At 40.0% G+C, this 22,313-nt stretch overlaps 1 protein-coding gene across 2 annotated transcripts in view; it reads left to right on the top strand.

The window, feature by feature from the left end:
* ASCC3 (activating signal cointegrator 1 complex subunit 3) overlaps positions 1 to 22,313 on the top strand; it is a 472,978-nt gene that overhangs the window by 427,797 nt on the left and 22,868 nt on the right. For both annotated transcript variants that reach the window (XM_038393749.2, XM_043510710.1), the window contains one exon: positions 15,276 to 15,500. In XM_038393749.2, the coding sequence (XP_038249677.2) occupies positions 15,276 to 15,500 (225 nt within the window). The remainder of the gene's footprint in view (positions 1 to 15,275; positions 15,501 to 22,313) is intronic.

Below are 22,313 nucleotides of genomic sequence, written 5' to 3'. Positions count from 1 at the left end.
GAGGACTAGTACATTGGCCTGAGGGCCGCATTACTGACACAAAAGCCCCTCCCTCTGCCCCTGGCCCGGCCCCGCCCCCACTTCGCCCCTTCCGTGAGGCCTTGCCCTTGTCCTGCCTCTTCACATCCCCTCCCTGCCCCCATTCCAACCCCTTCCCCAAAGTCCCTCCCCCAACTCGGCCCCCTCCCTTTCCCTATTCCAACCCCTTCCCCAAATCCCTGCCCCAAACACACCTCTTCTCCACCTTCTTCCACAAAAAGAAATTCTGCAGTGATTTCAAGGATGACCTTCCTGACTCTAGTGATCCTGTGGCCTTAGTAGCACAAAGCTATAATAGGTGAATAAAGCATGTATGCTGTGCGTGTGAACAATCATACATTCTACATATACGGAGGTGATATCCATGTGATAAATGTATCTTGCACCTTTCCTAAACTTGCCTACCTACCAGTCTATTTCCTTTGGTAGTTAATCTTACATTCCAAGTCTGCACCAAGCTACTATTTAATAACTTCCCCACAAAAGTGTGCACCAAGCTACTATTTAATACTTCCCCACAAATTTAGAGCTTTACCCCTCAGAAATTACCTGTTGAAGTCAATGCAGTTATATTGAGGTTGAATGACTATAACAGAGTGAAGAAGGTCTCTATCCCAAAGGGTTAGTCTAATTAAGAGTTTCCATTCTAAATACAAATCTGTAGTTCAGGGACTTCAGCAGTCTGACAGAAATCTCTTTTCTTTTGCCTAGAATGGGAAGCTGGAAAACGTGCATGATATTTGTCCCTGAAAACAGCTCAGAATTAATAATGCCCATTTATTACTCCTTTTAATTGGGATACTGTCCTAGAGCCTTTATATCTGTAAGAATGAAGAAACATCTAAATGGATTTTTTAAAACTTTAAAAACATAAATTACATCTTGTGAAACTGAAACCAAAGAACAAACTTTTATGGGCCAGCAATAAACTCCTTAAAATGGAATTTATAATGGAATCACTAATGCTGATATAATTTTAGCTACAGCGATGCTAGCGGGTACTTCTCTAATCTAATTTTTTGATGTAATCTAATTTTAAGGATACTCCTGAAATCCAGCTGTTAACCATGTGGTCAGTTTTGGCACGGGTAAAAAAGAGGCGTTTTTTCATGCGTATATTAGATTTCTGCACATAAATCTGCTTGACTGAATTCCAGCTGCTTGCACATCTGTGTAAGTTTGATGTTTTCCCTTATAAATCTGTTTTACACTTGTAACAAAACAAAAATATGAAGATAAAATATACTAGTATTGGTCATATGGATATATTTTTCATAAATTAGACCCAAGGTGTGAAATGTTTTAACTGTCTGCATGTAACAATGGCCTGGACTTTGGGAAGAGCCTGGACAGTGAAAGAAAGCGTGGCCAAGGAACTTATGGTGTTTGTGTTACTTTGTATTATTTTGTATTGTTTTAATTATAATTTAGGCAACGGTAGAGGATTAAAAAACATATGTTTGAGATTTTTAAAGCAAAATAATGGGAAATATGTGTCTAAACTCCCCAAAACTGCTTTGAAATCAACTTATGTATATACCCATTGGTAAGCTAAACAGAGGTATAAACAAACAGGAAATGTGCAGAGAAATAATACATTCTAAACATTGGAAATTAGCAGAAGAATAAATAAAACAGAAAAAAGCAGAGGTTTAAAAACAAACAAAAACATGCTGTAAACTAGTATAATTTATTAAAACTAATTGTCAGAAATAGACATAGGTTTAACAATAATAATAATCTCTTGTAACTGATTAGGAAATCAACGTGTGTGCTCCAACTTCCTATGTAATTTCATATTATCGCTATTACTTTTGTTCTTTCTTTTCCCTTTCCTCCCCTGTTGCTGGGTAAACCTTCTTGTTCCATCTTGTTTTAAATTGGGCCCCTGATCCTGCAGCTGAATCTGTGTGAGTGGAGCTCTGTGCCTTTGTGGAGCCCTAGGGACTACTCACATGAGATAAGTTACACACAAATGCTTAAGGCCTTGTCTACACTGGCTATGGCACATAGGGTGCGTGTAACTACATGCCTCAAGGAAAAGCAGGCTTGGTCCTCGCTGCCAAGTGAGCTTCTGGAGTCTTTCCCCACTGCTGGAGCCTTTCTCTGCAGCGGGGAAATGCTCCGTCAGCAGGACGCTACACTGCTAAAAATAGCAGCATAGACCAGGGAGGCACTGCCTGGGCATGTAGAGTACATACCGTAAGGTTCAAGCGTGTCTTTACTTGCCTAAGCAATGCCTCACCATCTATACTGCTATTTATACCCGTGCTGGGTGGGGAGGGGTGTATGTTCTCTATATGCTGCTGTAAGAACAGACATAGCCTATGTGTTTGAAGACCACGATCCTCAATTTACTTACACAGGCAGACTGCAGCATCCACATGGAGCCCCACTGATAGGACAGGGCCTTATACTGAAAGTCTTTGGGGTAGGAGCAGTCTTTGCATAATCGAACCCCAGTCTTGACTGGGGCCTCCAGGTGGTGTTACAATATAAATAATAATAGTACCACAATGAATGTTAATTTGTTACCCCCATTTCTAAAATGTACAGGAATTGATTTGTAGATAAAAATTGAAACTAAAACACTTAGGTATTTTCACCTGGAAAATTATTCCTGAAATTCAATATTGGCTTATCTTTGAACCTTAAGTTACATGGAAACAAATGTATAATGTAGTGTATATAAGTGATGATTTCAGAATATTGTACAATACATGACAATCCCTATGAAAAAATTGGTTAAAGTTGTAGCAAGTTTTATTTTTCTGATTCCATGCAGATTTGTATAATTTGTGCAATTAATTAGAAATGAATACCTTTATTGGGCCAACTAATGGATTATGTAAAATAATGTAAAAACTCCTGTATCTTTTTAATTTTACATAATAGCGAACATAATGTACTTAACTGTAACGTCCTTCTAGGCGGGGAAATACCAAAGAAATCCATCACAGTATACTTTAACTTCAAAAAGGGAAACTACACAAAAATGAAGAAGTTAGTTAAATGGAAATTTAAAGGAATAGTCATAAGAGTGAAATGCCTGCAAGCTACCTGGAAACTATTCAAAAATAATAATAGAGGCTCGTACTAAAAATTCAGAATCTATTCAAGCCATATCCTCTCCGTACTGCTGTATGGCTGCAAAACTTGTATGCTATGCTGCTCAGACTGGGCAAAGGTGGAGGCTTTCTACACAAAATGTCAACGTCCTATATTGGGCATAAAGTGTCACAACTTCATTCGTAATGCAGACTTGAACAGTCGCTCCAGTCTACAGACTGCTGGGGCCATTGTCCACAAATAGCATCTTACGCTTTTTGGACATGTCGCCAGTACGCCACAAGATGTTCTGGCAAACACCATTCTCCAGGTGGCTTGTAACATCTGGGATAAAATTCCGCCACCTGAAGGGTGTAGGTAGCCCAACGGCAGACCCTCTATTACATGGGTGCATCAAGTCTGTTCGGACATTGTACTCTGGGCCTGTCAAGCCCTTGCAGCCCCACAGGAATGGACCAAATGTCAAATTATCTCTATGGCTGACTGTTGGCTAAGCATTGAAGAAGAAGAATTAAATGTATATCCCCAATCAAAAAGGAAATTAAGAGAATCAAAAAAATGCTATTATGACTAAACAGAATAAAAGAGGCAGTTAGAGGCAAAGAGACATCCTTTAAAAAATGGAAATCTCATTCTATCCATGAAAATAGAAAGGAGCATAAACTCTGGCAAGTTGAGTGCAAAAGTTTAATTAGTCAGGCCAAAAAAGAATTTGAAGAGCAACTAGCAAAAGACTAAAAAAACTATCAGCAAAAAAAAAAAATTCTAAGTACATCAGAAGCAGAAAGCCTGCCAAACAATCAGCAGAGCCATTGGACAATCAAGGTGCTAGAAGAGCACTCAAAGAAGACAATGCAGTTGTGGAGAAACTAAATCCTTTGCATCAGTCTTCACTGCAAATGATCTGAGGGAAATTGGCACATCTGAACGACTCTCTTTTTAGGGGACAAATCTGAGGAACTGTCCCAAATTGAGGTGTCTCAATAAAGGAGGCTTTGCAACAAATTGATATGTTGAACAGTAATAAGTCACCAGGACCAGATGCTATCCACCCGAGAGTTCTGCTGGAGCTCCAATATGAAACTACAGAACTACTAACTAGGGTATGTAACCCACCGCTTAAATCAGCCTTGGTGCCAGATAACTGGACGATAGCTAATATAACTCTGATTTTTTTTTAAAGGCTCCAGAGGAGATCCTGGCAATTACAGGCTGGTAAACCTAGCTTCAGTAACAGTCAAATTGGTTGAAACTATAGTAAAGTACAGAATTATCAGACAGACAGATGAATACAATATGTTGTTTTTTGTTAAGGGAAATCATGCCTCACCAATATATTAGAATTGTTTGAGGGTGTGAAAAAGCATGTGGACAAGGGTGATGTAGTGTACTTGGACTTTCAGAAAGCCTTTGATAAGGTCCCTCACCAAAGGCTCTTAAGCAAAGCTAACATTCCTGAGATAAGAGAGAAGGTCCTCTCATCGCTCAGTAACTGGTTAAAAGATAGGAAACAAAGGGTGTTCAACATACTCATAAATGATCTGGAAAAGGGATTGAGCAGTGAGGTATCAAAGTTTGAGGACAATTAAATTATTCAAGACAGTTAAGTTCACAGCTTGAGTTGCAAAGGGATGCTACAAAATTGAGTCACTGGGCAACAAAATGGTAGATGAAATTCATTGTTGATAAGTTCAAAGTACTGCACATAATCCCAACTATACATACAAAGTGATGGAGTCTAAATTGGCTGTTACCATTCAAGAAAGAGATCTTGGAGTCATTGTGGATAGTTAGTGAAAAACGCCTGCTCACTGTGCAGCAGCAGCCAGAAAAGCTAACAGAACATTAGGAACCATTAGGAAAGGGGTAGATAATAAGACAGGAAATATCACAATGCCATTATATAAATGCATGGTGCTCCCACACCTTGAATACTGCATGCAGTTCTGGTCACACCATCTCAAAAAAGATATATTAGAATTGGAAAAGTACAGATGAGGACAACAAAGGTGATTAGGAGTATAGAACAGCTTGCATATGAGGAGAGACTAAGAAGACTGGGACTAAGGGGTGATATTATAAGAGGTCTAAAAAATCATGAATGGTGTGGAGAAAGCAGATAAGGAAGTGTTATTCACCCCTTCACATAACACAAGAACCAGGGGTCACCCAATGAAATTAATAGGCAGCAGGATTAAAACAAGCAAAAGGAAGTACTGTGTCACACAATGTTCAGTCAACTTGTGGAACTCATTGCCAGGGGAAGCTGTGAAGGCAAAAACTATAATTGGGTTCTAAAAAGAATTAGATGAGTTCATGGAGGATAGGTCCATCAATGGCTATTAGCCAAAATGGTCAGGGTTGCAACCCTGTGCTCATGATGTCCATAAACTTCTGACTTCCAGAAGTTGGGACTGGATGACAGAGAATGAATCACTTGAAAATTGCCCTCTTCTGTTCATTCCCTCTGAAGCATCTGGCACCGGCCGCTGTCGGAAAACAGAATACTGAGCTACATAGACCATTTGTCTGGCCCAGTATTATTTAACACTTAATTAGTTAATTAAGATAGCTTGATTGACATGTGACATTAAAAACTTTCCCCATCTTTTTTCTCGTCATAACAGTTACTCCTTTATTAGTTTGCTTTAAAATTTTAATATTGGATAATTCATGGCAATTAATAAATAGGTATAGGTAGCAGATTTTTTTTCTTTAACATTGGCTTGCTTAGACACAACAAATGTGTCAGGATATTTTTAAAAAATATTAAAGATATGTAATATTTGGGTTCACTTAATCAACCCAAAGAAAATAAACACAAATTCAGTTAGTCAATTCCATGGTGTTTACCAATATACTATTGCTTAAAAATAAATAAATAAAATCTACAACTTCGGTCCTGGAATGTGAGAAACTAATTTTGGTTTCTTTTAGATCCTCACTGTTACAAATTAATCAACTGCTACTTAAAGTCTAGAACTCATTAACTTTTTAAGTTTTATTGTTCCCATGACTAAATTTAAATTAAAACATAAAGCTTCTTTTTTTGTTCCTATTGATCCTGTAATTGTCTACACTGCACAAGCATCCTCTTGTGTCGTAGTTAAATGTAGTTGGCAGCGTGTGCTAGCTGCTTAAAAATAAAAAACTTGAATTTTACGGAAGATTTACTAGCAGTGTAAATCCACATTTCATCATTCATTTTATATGATGTGATTGAAATAACAGAGACTTGGTGGGATAACTCACGTGACTGAAGTACTGTCATGGATGGATATAAACTATTCGGGAAGGAGAGGCAGGGCAGAAAAGGTGGGGGAATTGCATTGTATGCAAGAGAGCAGTATGACTGCTCAGAGCTCCAGTATGAAACTGCAGAAAAACCTGAATGTCTCTGGATTAATCTTAGAAGTGTGAACAACAAGTGTGATGTCATGGTGGGAGTCTGCTATAGACCACCAGACCAGGGGGATGAGGTGGACGAGGCTTTCTTCTGGCAGCGAACGGAAGTTACTAGATCTCAAGCCCTGGTTCTCATGGGAGACTTCAATCACCCTGATATCTGCTGGGAGAGCAATACAGCAGTGCACAGACAATCCAAGAAGTTTTTGGAAAGCATAGGGGACAATTTTCTGGTGCAAGTGCTGGAGGAACCAACTAAGGGCAGGGCTGTTTTTGACCTGCTGCTCACAAACCAGGAAGAATTAGTAGGGAAAGCAAAAGTGGTTGGGAACCTGGGAGGCAGTGACCATGAGATGGTCAAGTTCATAATCCTGACACAGGGAAGAAAGGAGAGCAGCAGAATACGGACCCTGGACTTCAGAAAAGCAGACTTTGACTCCCTCAGGAAACTGATGGGCAGGATCCTGTGGGAGAATAACATGAGGGGGAAAGGAGTCCAGGAGAGCTGGTTGTATTTTAAAGAATCCTTATTGAGGTTACAGGAACAAACCATCCTGATGTGTAGAAAGAATAGTAAATATGGCAGGCGACCAACTTGGCTTAACAGTGAAATCCTTGCTGATCTTAAACACAAAAAAGAAGCTTATAAGAAGTGGAAGATTGGACAAATGACCAGAGAGGAGTATAAAAATATTGCTCAGGCATGCAGGAGAGAAATCAGGAAGGCCAAATCATGCTTGGAGTAGCAGCTAGCAAAAGATGTTAAGAGTAACAAGAAAGGGAGGCAACCTAGTGACAGAGGATGTGGAAAAAGCTAATGTACTCGATGCTTTTTTTGCCTCTGTCTTCACAAACAAGGTCAGCTCCCAGATTACTGCACTGGGCAGCACAGCATGGGGAGGAGGTGACCAGCCCTCTGTGGAGAAAGAAGTGGTTTGGGACTATGTAGAAAAGCTGGACGAGCACAAGTCCATGGGGCCGGATGCACTGCATCCAAGAGTGCTAAAGGAATTGACAGATGTGATTGCAGAGCCACTGGCCATTATCTTTGAAAACTCATGGTGATCAGAGGAGGAACCGGATGACTGGTGAAAGGCTAATGTAGTGCCAATCTTTAAAAAAGGGTAGAAGGAGGATCCAGGGAACTACAGGCCAGTCATCCTCACCTCAGTCCCTGGAAAAATCATGGAGCAGGTCCTCAAGGAATCAATTCTGAAGCACTTAGAGGAGAGGAAAGTGATCAGGACCAGTCAGCATGGATTTACCAAAGGCAAGTCATGCCTGACTAATCTAATTGCCTTCTATGACAAGATAATTGGCTCTGTGGATGAGGGGAAAGCAGTGGAAGTGTTATTCCTTTACTTTAGCAAAGCTTTTGATACGGTCTCCCACAGTATTCTTGCCAGCAAGTTAAAGAAGTATGGGCTGGATGAATGGACTATAAGGTGGATAAAAAGCTGGCTATATTGTTGGGCTCAATGCGTAGTGATCAATGACTCCATGTCTAGTTGGCAGCCAATATCAAGCGGAGTGCCTCAAGGGTCAGTCCAAGGGCCTGTTTTGATCAGTACCTTCATTAATGATCTGGAGGATGGCATGGACTGCACCCTTAGCAAGTTTGCAGATGACACTAAACTGGGAGGAGTGGTAGATATGCTGTAGGATAGGGATAGGATACAGAGGGACCTAGACAAATTAGAGGACTGGGCCAAAAGAAATTTGAGGAGCTTCAACAAGAACAAGTGCAGAGTTCTGCACTTAGGATGGAAGAATTCCATGCACTGCTACAGACTAGGGACCAAATGGCTAGGCAGCAGTTCTGCAGAGGGGACCTAGGGGTTACAGTGGACAAGAAGCTGGATATGAGTCAACAGTGTGCCCTTCTTGCCAAGAAGGCTAACGGCATTTTGGACTGTATAAGTAGGGGCATTGCCAGCAGATCGAGGGACATGATCGTTCCCCTCTATTCGACATTGGTGAGGTCTCATCTGGAGTACTGTGTCCAGTTTTGGGCCCCACACAACAAGAAGGATGTGGAAAAATTGGAGAGAGTCCAACAGAGGGCAACAAAAATGATTAGGGGTCTGGAACACATGACCTATGAGGAGAGGCTGAGGGAACTGGGATTGTTTAGTCTGCAGAAGAGAAGAATGAGGGGGGATTTGATAGCTGCTTTCAACTACGTGAAAGGGGGTCCAAAGAAGATGGATCTAGACTGTTCTCAGTGGTACCAGATGACAGAACAAGGAGTAATGGTCTCAAGTTGCAGTGGAGGAGGTTTAGGTTGGATATTAGGAAAACCTTTTTCACTAGGAGGATGGTGAAGCCCTGGAATGGGTTACCTAGGAAGGTGGTGGAATCTCCTTCCTTAGAGGTTTTCAAGGTCAGGCTTGACAAAGCCCTGGCTGAGATGATTTAGTTGGGGATTGATCCTGCTTTGAGTAGGGCGTTGGACTAGATGACCTCCTGAGGTCCCTTCCAACCCTGATATTCTATGATTTAAGCAAAATATGTTAGTAATTCTTGTGGGTTGAAGAAGAATCTGAAAAAATAAATAAGGGCCCAGTCCTACAAACACTACTAAGTTTGATACTTCTTATCTTGAGTAGCTACCATAAAGCTTAACGGGGCCACTCAAGAGCCTATAGATGATGATGTGTGTTTGTAGGATCAGGGTCTATCTCAGTAGTAAATGCTTGCAGGATCAGACCCTAAGTTGGGAATTGGCTGAGACTTTAAATGGGCCTTAGGTCTGGCCTTTAATAATTATTCAACTATCAAAAGGATAAACTGGCTGAGAAACTCTCTGGTCCGTTAATGTTGATTTTCAATACTTCTTGGAATGCTGGGGAAGTTTCAGAGGACTGAAAGAAAACTAATGATGTTGTAATATTTAAAAAGAGTAAACAGCATGACCCAGGTAATTATAGATCTGTCAGCCTGATATTGATCTTGGGCAAAATAATAGAGTGGTTGATAGGGGACTTGATTAATAAAGAATTAAAGAGGGTGATATAACTAATGCCAATCAACATGGGTTTATGGAAAACAGAGTTGATCAAACTAACTTAATATCTTTTTTTAATATCTTTTTTGATGAGTTTCATTGATGAAGATAATTGTGTTGACATAATATACTTAGAGATTTGTAAGGCATTTGTTTGGTACCATGTGAAATTTTGATTAAGAAACTAGATTGAAACAAAATCAACATGGCACACATCAAGTGGATTAAAATCTGGCTAACGGGTCTCAAAAAGTCGTTGAAAATTGGGAATCATCATTGAGTGAATGTGTTTCTAATGGGGTTCCCCAGTGCTTAGTTCTTGGCAATATGCTATTTAACATGTTTATCAATGACTTGGAATAAAACATAAAATCATTACCAATCAAGTTTGCAGATGGCACAAAGATTGGGGGAGTGATGATTAATGAAGAGTACAGATCACTAGTACAGAGTGATACGGATCACGAGGTAAACTGGGCGAAAGCAAGCAATATGCTTTCACTATTGCCAAATGTCAGGTCATACAACTAGGGGAACAAAATGTAGACAATACTTACAGGATTAGTGACTCCATCCTGAGAAGCAGTGACTGTGAAAAAGAATGGGGAGTCTTGGTTGCTAATCAGCTGATCATGAGCTCCCAATGTAATACTGTGGCCAAAAAGGCTAATGGGATGTTTGGATGTATAAACAGGAGAATCTGAAGTAGGGAGGTTATATTATCTCTGTATTTTGGCACTGGTTAAACTATGACAGGAATACCATATTCCTGAATAGAATATTCAAGAGTATTCAATTCTGGTGTTGAGTTTTTCAACATTCTTCCTAAGCTGTGCAGAGGATTCAGAGAAGATCCACAAGAAAGATTAAAGGTTTGGAAAACATGCCTTAGAGTGGGAAATTCAAGGAGCTCAGTCTTGAATCAAAGAGAAGGTTAAGGAGCGATTTGATTATAGTCTGTAAGCCCCTACATGGGGAAGAGAAATTTGTTGAGAGGGCTCTTCCATGTAGCAGAAAAAGGTATAACGAGTGAATGGCTGAAAGTTAAAGCTAGACACATTTAGACTGGAAATAAGGGGCACATTTTTAACAGTAAGGGTAATTAACCATTGGAACAATTTACTAAGGGCTTTGGTGGATTCTTAATCACTGGAAATTTTTTTATAAAGATTAGATGTTTTTTCTAAAGGACATGCTCTGGCTCAAAGAGGAATTAATTCAAGGAAGTCCTATAGGCCATGTTATGCAGGAGGTCAAATTAGATTATCACAATGGTGCCTTTTGGCTTATAGTCTATGGGTATAACATAGCTGTAAAGTTTTGTGCAGTTTCAGATGTGACATTTCCCACTGGTGAGAACAAGCCACTGTTTGTAATCCCTCAGAAGCAAGCATGGAGTTGCAGGAACCAGGACCATTGGTCCATAGAGGTGATGTGGAGGAGGGGTTTAGGAGAGTCCCAGGCAGGGGTTGGGAAGCTAGAGGAAGGGTTGAAGTAGCCTGAAGTTGGTAATGATGTTGGGGGTGTTTCTGATATGAGCCTGGGGTTTATGGGTTCAGGGAGCAGTTAGACGATCTTGGGCCATCCTGGGTAAGGGATCTTGGAGCAGCCTTCCCTCTTCTTTGCCCCTTTGAAATTATTCCATGCCTTCTGTGTTGCCTTTTCGGGCCCTGATCTAAACTGCCCTCCCCATGCTGTCCCTTCAGCCCCTCCCACCCCTTGCTCTCTAACCCATCTGTTCCTGCCACCTTCCCATCTCCCCAATATCCCCTCCTTTTGATTGTGGGCTGCAGCTGCCGCCTTAACCTCCTGGCTGATACCTTGTGTGGGTTCCGCAAGGGGACCAGTAAGAGCAGAGGAAGAGAGGGAGGCAGCTTGGCTGCTTGAAACTCTTTGCCATGGTAGTCTCCGGGGCCAGAGGAAGATATTGTGGGTGAATCCAATAACATTCCATCAGGGCTGTGGGAGATGCAACAGAGCTACAAATGCATGATTGTAATGTACACAATTAAAATCTGTAGTCAACTGCTGGTTATCATCCAAGCAGGTTATGCTTTACAACAGGTATTCATATAGATAGAGATTATATAGCATGTGAGCTGTAAACTACAATAGTACTGATTTAACGCAACATCAGAGAAAAACAAGGAAAGGAAGAAAATGTATGGCAATGCTTTTTGGTCTAATTATAAAGTTTGTACTAAGAAGTGTCATAACATTAAATTGTTATGCAACTTAATCCATTTCATCAGACCTTGAATTATGTACAGTATTCAAATAAAATGTAGTAAATATATATATTTTTGTACATTGCTTGGCATAGTTGAGTCTATAGCATTTGCAGAACAGATTGAGGTTTGTAATGAAAAGGGAAACGAAAATGGAAAATACTGAGTGAACAGCAGGACACATTTGAGGTGATTATGAAGGATGTTTCTTTATTCTGTCCTTTTTTTGTGCTATCTGAAAACAGTAGCAGAGGGTTACAAGCAGAGTTCATCATAGGGTTGTCAATCACTGTCATTTAACATTTGCAATGGAAGATGTCTTTATTCAAGGACAGCTGGGCAAATCAGAGAAACAGATTTGCAGTTAGTAGTCTGTCCAGCCTACACTAAACAAACAAGGACAGGGCAGACATACCGGCCTCTCACATAAAAATATAATGGACTCTGCTGACCTTAGTGCCCTCCATTCAGCTTTATTCCCAGTTGCATAACAGCTTCGCTACCCATTCTCAATTTCCTTTAATTACCTACATGATGCAGATAAGAAAATGAACCTCACTTACTTACAGTCAGCAATCACACACAGGAAATTAAGTGGGCAAGTTGTTTGAAATAAGATGACTGTTTTGGAAGTAAATAAAACACATCGTACTGGGGAAAAAACAGTGAGAATGTATTTTTAGGAATACCAGTCCGTCTGGAATCGCCCAGCTGATCCTGTCTCCTGCTGCTGCTTGAAACTGCAAGGCAAAACTAAGTAAAAAATCTCCTTGGTAAATATTCTTTAAAATATCTTTGAAGGGGATGTGAGCTAAATAAAAGAGCCGAGCAAACATGCAACATTCTATAGGGCTTAAAAAGATTGTGACCTTAGGTTTAGAGAACAAATGACCGCAGTTTTCACAAGAGATCTGGCAGAGACATCAAGGATTAAGCAGCAGTTGTCTTTAGTCAGTCTTCACTTTTAATCTGCTCTCAAAGTATGAAATAAATTAATGACACTGCTTTTATTTCTAATTATTCTTAAACTTTCTAGACTCAGTCAGTCTTTCACATTTACGTTACAGTATGTAAGTGTAATTTCAGTGCGCCATAAATGTAACTTGAAAATAATGTTAGTGGTGTTTATTATTAGACAGACTAACAGTAGAATGTTTATCAAAGAAGTTTCAAAGGTGTCCTATAAACTGGGATATAAATCAGGTGTTAAGCTACTGTGAATTATGGTAGTTCACCAAGGTATACTAAAAAGAGCATTTTTCCCTATATCTCTCTCTGAATTATTTATCGTTGTGAACATTTAATTAATATGGATTTGCAGGAAGTCTGATTGGAGACTAAAGCCCATAGTATCAAATCTGTAGTGCAAGATAGATGCAAAACCCTGAATATTTTATCTTCAATTTCAGTCTCTTTGCTGAATCCACAGTTATGAAGGCATTCTCCTTTTATTACAGCATTGTCTTTCAGGCTACCAAAATGTTCATTGACCCAGTTGCTAAAAGGAATCTGTTTGCTTTAATTACAGACACAAAAGACATCACATATTGATTTGATTTGCAAAATTTCATACTTTTAGGAAATTATGAAATCCTTCCCACACCAAGCCAGAGTAGACACGCTTGGTGCATATGAACAGTGAAGAAAAGGAATCCTCCCCAATTCTAAGTCCTAGAACTACAACAGAGCCACTCAGTGGCCAAAGCTACGATTTAGAGGATTCAGTATTCCTGCTGCTGGATTCCCAGTCCACTTGGGGCAGTTGATTAGTACACTACAAGATTCACCAGCTCTGCCCTTGCTACTAGCCCAGCCTGTCCCTAGCTCATCTCCAAAAGCTTGCATGCAGACACACAGGGAACTCCGGTTGTTACTCAGGCCCCCTGTGCAAGTTCCAGAAAGCCCTTGCACGCACATCAGTTGCAAAGTATAGCCAGCATGTGTGCCCTTCTACAAGGCACAGAAGAGAGGTACTGTTTAACCCCTAGTAATTAGTTTGCAGTTTTAAGAATCTTTTAGACGTTGATCATCTATTGCTTGGACATTAAATATTTGTAATATTTAAAATAAACAGACTAGAGTTGTTAGGCTGATTTCAAACCCACTGTGTGTCTTGAATGTGTAAAGAAAAGCAGAAACATTTGGATATTCTCTGAAAAATGAAAATGTACATTACTGACTGTTTGCTTTAAGTCTAAGATGGGCTTCATTACATCATTTTATGGGCCATTTAGGGTGATAGAAGACCTCTATTAGCTCATGTAGTAGAGCTCAAATACTGTATTTGACTAATGAGCATATTTCAGTACTTACTATGAAATCTGCACTATTCTGCTCTAACATAAAAGTCAGATGTATAAAGAGCATTTCAAACATTTTAATGGTTCCTGAATATTTTAACAAACTGCTTTTCTTACTAGCGTCTTTTTTTGTATATATAAAGGAATAAGCAAAAGGATGTTTAAACATCACTAGCCAAAATGGTTGTTTTTAGCAAAATCTCAGCTACATACTCTGTCAAGGCTGAATCCCCACTCTGTCACTTTGAGTGCAGAAGGTGGGGGCCCGCAAGGATTCTAAAAATTAAACTTGCTACTCCAGGCTTGTATTAAACTCCAAAGATTACAGCTTCTCTCTGATGTTGGCGTGGTAAATGCTGCCACCACCCAGAAAAGAGCACTTGGGAATTTTTCCCTGTCAGGTACCCTCGAGCCCTTTCACCCCACCCCGCACCCCCACTGAGAAAGAAAACAAAAGAAATTAGCTGTGGCTACCAGCTAATCAAATAACATATACACAAACCTCTTAGGGACACACAAATTCAATCCTGTTCTTTAAAAAGGAAAATTTATTAAAAACAAAAAGAAAGGAAATACATTTTGAATTTAGGCTTTTTGCTAGATCTTAAAAGAAACAATTACAAAAATTAAGCATCAAGACAGCTCTCTTGAGGTTCAGCTTAAAGGTTACAAGCAAAACAAAAGCATCTGGGGTTAGCACAGAGGAGATCCACAAGCCAAAATAAGAAATAAACCTGATAGCATCTAACTAAACATTCCCTATCCAAATTATTTCTTTTAGGTATGGAAGATACTTTTTCATACCTGGTTCAAACCTTACACAGCATTTTTGCTTATAGCATTGCTGCTCCATGTCCCTGCAGCCCAGAGAACAACAGACAAAGGGAAAGTTTCTTCCACAATTTTAAAAAGTTCTACTTTCTCATTTGGCTCTTTTGGTCAGGTGCCCACTTCCTTTTCTTTACCTGGGGGACTTTTTTAACCCTTTACAGGTAAAGCAAGCAGAGAAAAGATATCAAGAAGGATTTTATAGCTAACTGGCTGGCTGGATGTCCATCAAAGGGAGCTACCCCACCACTTTATTTATTACATACTTTGATTTCCATGTAGTTTGTTTTAAATGTCCTAAAAGAAGCACAGTACAAAAAAATTCTACTTAATTGCAATTGCTTTATTGCATTTTATGTACTAAAAAGCCTATTTTCCTCCTTTTTAATTTTTTTTAAGGATGCTGAAGAGTATGCAGATCTTCCAGTGAGACACAATGAAGATCAGATGAACAGTGAGTTGGCAAAACATCTCCCCATTGAAGTCAATCCTCATTCATTTGACAGTTCCCACACAAAAACACATCTTCTGCTGCAAGCCCATTTTAGTCGTGCCATGCTGCCTTGCCCAGACTATGCTACTGATACCAAGACAGTGCTGGACCAATCTATAAGAATATGTCAGGTACAGTAATCCATTTCATACTTTATCTGATGCTTTACTCTTTGGCATTAATGTGTTAGAATATTTTTTTCATCCAGGAAAAATCCACATTGTTTTCTGGAGATGTATTGCAATATGATTTTGTTGAGGACTGGAACCACCTCAGACAGACACAAATTTATTTAGAAAGTGACCAAATGCCAACAACATCACAGAACTGAATGTCAATAAGGATAAAACTGAATGGCAATAGATATTGGTACTGGTTTGAGAGACAGTTGCTGCCACTGGTTTCACTACTTCCATCAACACTAACTTTCAGTACTGTTGATGCCGAGTACATAGGTGCTGAGTGTGGGTGTTAACAATCTAATTTTAGATGAGATTTTCAGTTGCTATATTCTCCAGTTGTCAACTACCACAGGGCTAGAAGAGCAGGCTGCCACTATCCAAACTGATTTTAAACCAGTCTCCAGGTTTGTGACTTTTGGAGTTCTACAAAAAGCCCATACCCCCAGGCATTCTAATTTGACCATAAAGACAACCCATAACACACAACCACATGCACAACTGTCCCCATCAAGGACATTTTAGAGCAGCAGTATAAATCTGGAATAGAATTACTGTAACTGCTAAAAGGAATATTTATACAGTTCTGTGGGGCAGGTAAAGTGCAGATGTAGTTTGAAGCAGAAATAGGCCAGCTTCTACCTGCTACTTCTAGAGAGGAAGAATAGTATTGTGATTAAAGTACAGGATTCGGACTCAGGAGATTGGCATTCAGTTCTTGTGTGACCTTGGGCAAACCTCTTAATCTGTCTCTGCCTCAGTTCCCCATCTGTGAAACAATATTTCTCTTGTCTTGTCTACTTAGATTATAAGATCCTGAGGGTGGTCTTACTATTTGTATGTACAGCATATAGCACATTGGTGGGCAACCTGCGGGCCGCATGCGCCCCAGCAGGGTAATCTGATTGCAGGCCATGAGACATTTTGCTAACGTTGACCGATGCTCCCATTGGCCAGGAACAGCGAACCGCAGCCACTGCGAGCTGCGGGGAGGCCATGCCTGTGGATGGTCAATGTCAGCAAAATGTCTCGCGGCCCATAATCAGATTATACTGATGGGCTGCAGGTTGCCCACCACTGATCTAGCATAAGTAGGTCCAGATCTTCATTGTGCCTTTAGGCACTGTTCTAATACAAATAAATAATAAGAGTCATTTTATCAGCTGTGCCAAGCTGCCAGTCTGTAAAACCAGTTCATGAGAGAGGTCCCATGGCAACGCTCCTCCCAAAGAAGGTGTTCCATTGTCTGATAAGAGTAATAAGCAAATCATATCACAGATATTTTTATTTCTGTAGCCAGAAACTTGGCAAACAGGTTTTGAAAGGAACCCCACTCCCTATATTTCTAATTACTAAAACAAAGGTGATGAAGATTTATTTTAAAGAGAAATTCTTTTTTTAAAAACTTTGATTATGAATGGAGTCCACATGATAGACATCATTAGTTAGGTCAGAAATTTCACTTCAATTTCATATAAAGCACATAATTAATTTAAATAATATTTTGTCGTATCCGTGGGTTTTTACTACATAGAAATAGTTTGGAAAAAAAGTGAACTAAAGATCTTTTTAGATAATTTTAGTACAAATATTTGTACTAATGTGCTAATCCCTATCACAGGATAGGGATTTTTAAAAACTGTTGTCACTTTTTAAAAATGAAGTATTTGGGTGTTACATTCAGCAGAAAAAAAAGTTCCTGAACAATATCTTACTATAACAGAACCTGTTTGTGCCTTTGTCCTCTACCAGTAGATATTGATATATACACAGCCATATGAGGCAGGAAAGAAAGAAAGAGGGAAAAAAAGGAAGAGAAACATTTTTGTGTTTTGAAACTGTCACATGGTTTACCTCTCTTGGGAGAATATTTGCTTCATCTTATTAGTCATGGTTTCCAAACGAAGGTTAAAGTTCCTAAAGCTTAAACAATAGACAGAGTTACACTTTCTGTACTGGTTGTTACCTTTTTCCCTAGCACTGACCTGTTGATGAACTCTGGGTCAACAGGGGTGGAGAAAAAAGATCTTAGTTGTGAGAAAGGAACTGATCGGAGAAGGATCAGTTGATAATTTGTGTGTTTGTGTGTATATAGTTCTTTCTTTCTTTCTTTCTCACTCACTCACTCACTCACTCACTCACTCACTCTGTGTGTGTGTGTGTGTGTGTGTGTGTGTGTGTGTGTGTGTGTAAAACATTGTGGGGAGGGGCAGAGGCGACATCAAGAGTCAAGCTGGTCAGATTGTGACAGCTCAGTGAGCCATTATTTTTTTCTAGAGTCTTTCTTCTTGTGTTCAAGATGCTAAGCTTTTATTTATTCACTTATTTTTAAAAAGTCTCCAGCTGTTAAGTTTGTGCAGATAACCTTAAAGATGTGAACAAAATGTAAACTGGTGCAGTGAAGCCTGCCAGTGGGCACATCATAGAATCATAGTCTATCACGGTTGGAAGGGACCTCAGGAGGTCATCTAGTCCAACCCCCTGCTCAAAGCAGGACCAATCCTCATTTTTTGCCCCAGATCACTAAATGGCCTCCTCAAGGATTGAACTCACAACCTTGGGTTTAGCAGGTCAGTGCTCAAACCACTGGGCTATGGTGGGCTCCCCACAGCAGTGCTGCCTTGGTGCTCCAGGGAGCCAAGGAAGCACCACTGGAGGAGAATTTCAAATGCTTATGTCTCAGCAGAGAGGCCCTGAACTCCCACCCCATCTCATGCCACTGCAGAATGGAAGATCCCTACTTTCCACCCCCACATACAAGCCTCTTTAACCTCAAGTCTCCCACATGTTTCTCACCCACTCCATTCCTTCTGCCTCTGAGCCTGCCCCTTGGTTCTTAGGTCTTGTCTACACTACTGCTTAAGTCGATGTAAGTTACGTTGCTCAGGGGTGTGAAAAAACCACCCCCCGAGTGACGTAACTTACATCAACTTAACACAGTGTCTATACCGCACTTTGGAAGTGGGAGACAATCTCGCCAGCATAGCTTCCATCTCTCATTGAGGTGGATTAATTACGTCGACTGGAGAGCATGCTTCCATCAACGTAGCGTGTCTTCACCAAATGCACTAAATCGATTTAGCTCGGTACTGAAGACAAGTGTCTCTCTGCTGAGCAGAACTAGTGATGAATCAGGAAAGCATGCTAGCAGAGTCAAATAACAGCAATAGTTGACAGATCTGAGCAGTTCTATCAGCTAATCTTTGCAAAATTCCATTAGGTTTTTAAATGTTCCTTCTGTAATCATGAATTGACCTTTTACTTAAAAAATCAAGTTGTCCTCTGAAAATTTATTGAACCAAATTTGGAGACTAATTTCACCAAATTAATTTCACTTAATTAAAGCATAAAATGGGGACGGGGGCGGGGAGAATTAATCCTGACTGAAGTTCAAATCTTAACACATTTACTGGTGAATTACTAGCATAACACACATCCATACACACATGTACACACACAAATGCCCCTCACACACATTGTGCATGCTTGTTATACAAATACCATGCTTTGTAAAAAGGAAAATAGTCATCAAATACTGTCATCTAAAATTCATATTACTTTCCTATGTGTACACCTGAAGTCCTGAAACTTTTGTAAACATAAATGCAGCATAATCTGATGAACAGGAACTGTTCATAGGCTAATTACATAAATCTATTTAAATCACTAAGTTTATTTCTTGCGGCTTCCAATGCTGAAATCCTCCTAAGGGCAGGTCTTCACTACCCGCCGGATCGGCAGGTAGTGATCGATCTATCAGGGATCGATTTATCGCGTCTCATCTAGATGCGATAAATCGATCCCCGAACGTGCTCCCCGTCGACTCCGGAGCTCCAGCTCGGAAGAGGTGGAAGCAGAGTCGACGGAGAGTGGCAGCAGTCGACTCATTGCCAGGTAAATCGACCTAAAATACACTGATTTCAGCTATGCTATTCGCATAGCTGAAGTTGCGTATCTGAGGTTGACCCCCCCGCTAGTATAGACCGTGGCTAAGTTTTCCTTCTCCTCTTTCAAGACAGGTGTCTTTAAACAAAGGTAATTATTTTAGTGGTCATTATATAGATCCATAGATTCTAAAGCCAGAAGGAACCACTGTGATCGCCTAGTCTGACCTTCTGTATACCACAGGCAATGGAACTTCCCCCAAAATATATATTGCAATTCCCATGAGTCTGCTGTTTTCCTGTATCCTTCAGGGACCAACAAATGTTCACGTCCATCTTGGAATAATTTCTTTTAAGGCTGAATGTCCCCTGATCTCTTTTAAAGTTTAATTTCAGTTACAAAAGCCTCTTTCAGAGTAAGCAACAGTAAATATGTTCAAACAAGCTTATTTTCATTTGGGTACAGTCTAAAACCCTTCACTCTCCCAATCCAAAGTGCTTGCAGCCTTTATCATAAAATTGCTTTTCTTGAAACAGAGATTTCTTCTGCCCCTTTAAACGTTTTGTTTTTTATATTACAGCTCTATGTTGAAATATGCTCAAGATGGAAAACAAATTCATAAACTCAAATGTCAGTTAAAGAGCTTATTCTGCCACCAAAAATAATCTGGTTCCAGCAGTCTCACTGCTGTCCCAATAAAGAAATACAATTGTTGCCATAGAAAGGGGGACAAACATGTTTCACTATAGCCTTGCTATGATTAATATCCTTTAGACATGGGTTTAGTTCATTGTAACAAGGTGTTTGTTACAGTGAAATTTGTCATATACTTACCTGGGACTGGGGGAGGGGCATGTGGTCTCCTTTCCTATTGCTGCACAAATCCCGGGAATGTTGTTGTGTGGTCTTCCTGGCAGCTGAATGACAGCTTTGGCAGTTAATGGCTTTGGGGTCATTGACGGGACTTCAGGAATTTTCTGTATGAAAGGCTGTGTCCCACATTGAAAAGTAAGAGACGAGGACTAATGAAGGCACTTCCAGTGAGAGGAAGGATGGATTTAGGCTTAAGGCATAGGACTGCGGCCTGGGAGATCTGGGTTCAGTTTCCAGCACTGCTACAGATGTCTTGTTTGATCTTGAGTAAATCACTTCATCTCTCTCTGCCTCAGTGTCCCAGCTGTAAAAAGAGGATATTACTCCATTGTTCCTATTTAGATTGCTCCTGACCCAAAGAACTCAGTCTTTTGCTAAGTGTAATGTACAGCACCTAGTACAATAGTAATTAATTTCAGCTAAGTCTCTGGACATTACCATAACACACATAATTGTTTTTAAAATTATCTCTGCATGGTCTTCATATATCCCATACTCCACTCTCATCTTGCTTCACTAACAGAGGACATATGGCTCTGTGGAATAGTGCTGAACATGCCAACTGTTGCATGACAACTTGATATTTCTTCAGAAAGACAAGGGTGAGGGTAATATCTTCTATTGGACCAACTTCTCTTGATGAGAGAGACAAGCTTTCGAGCTTACACCAAGCTCTTCTTCAGGTTCTGTGCCTGCCAGGTCCTGAAGAAGAGCTCTGTGTAAACTCATAAGCTTGTCTTTCTCACCAACAGAAGTTGGTCCACTATATTACCTCATCCACCTTGTCACTAATATCCTGGGACACCAACATGACTGCAACTACTCAGCCTACAACAAAGGATGATATTTCTTCAGTCTTGTGATGAAGACCATTATAGTAGAAGACAAAATTTGTGTTTATTCTAACTAAATGATTCATCTAATATTTTGATAGTGTAGGAGTACTGCTTATTATTTTAAAAACAATGCCCCATCTTTGTTCCTATCCCTGATTTAATAATATGTGAAATAGAATAAATCTAATCTCCTTTTTGATTCTCTTATCAAGCCCTATACTTTCTGGCTGTGTATTCGGTGATCAGCTCTTACTCTCCTGTTCTGGAACTACCTACTATATTTGTATTAATTGAAATGGATAATTGAGATAGTAATACAATCCATCTCATATTCAGGAGGGCAGTCACTTTCACTGAGAAATAATATGACAGCAGCTGGCTTTGCATTTGGATTGGCTACAAGCCTCCACTTGTAGTATAATCGTTGATAAAACATTTTAGTATTTCCAGGGAGTAGGACTGCCATGGAGCTCAGCCTTAACCTTTGAAGAGTGTTTGCCTATGGATGTGTTAAGCACATCTCAGTAGGATACCTGTACATTGAGAGAAGACAGAAGAGAAGTCAGATTTGGAATTGTAGACAGAAGTACAGTTTGCAGTGAGAAATATGCACATCCCTTAACTGAGTAACCATGGGATTGTAGTACCGTAACCCGAACTGTTTATCACTGTTTTGTTATCCCTTTGCTATCTCGTGTCCAAACTTAGAGTGTAAGATCTTCAGGGCAGGGACCTTAATTCTATGGCCTGTATGAGCAGTAATAATGAATAATAATAAGCTTATGGTAATTGTCTTGGATCTTTTGCATTAGCTGTCTCAGAAAGCACCTTAAAAATATGACAGAAACAAGTATTCTGCCCTATTTAACTAAATTTAACATATACACTACATTTGTACACACAAGTATCTTGTGACTCACTGGATTCAGTGACGTGCTTTAGAGGGAGCTATGTCTAGCACTCCTCAGCTGGAAGATAGGTTGCTGTCATACCAGCATATTTGTGAACAGCAGAGGTGCCTGAACTATAGTCCTGCACATATAAGACAGAGACTTTGCCCCTCCACTTTAGAGCTTGCTTCCCCCATCACCTTGTCGTTAAGAGCCCTAATTTTAGAGCATGTTCCAAAGTCCATTTGTTTTCCTTAGCTGTGGAGAAGTGGGAAGGCTCT

This window comes from Dermochelys coriacea, chromosome 3 (assembly GCF_009764565.3).
Source record: "Dermochelys coriacea isolate rDerCor1 chromosome 3, rDerCor1.pri.v4, whole genome shotgun sequence".
NCBI classification, from domain to species: Eukaryota; Metazoa; Chordata; order Testudines; family Dermochelyidae; genus Dermochelys; species Dermochelys coriacea.
The sequence above is the reverse complement of the archived record's forward strand: the minus strand, read 5'-3'. Positions and strand labels throughout refer to the sequence as shown.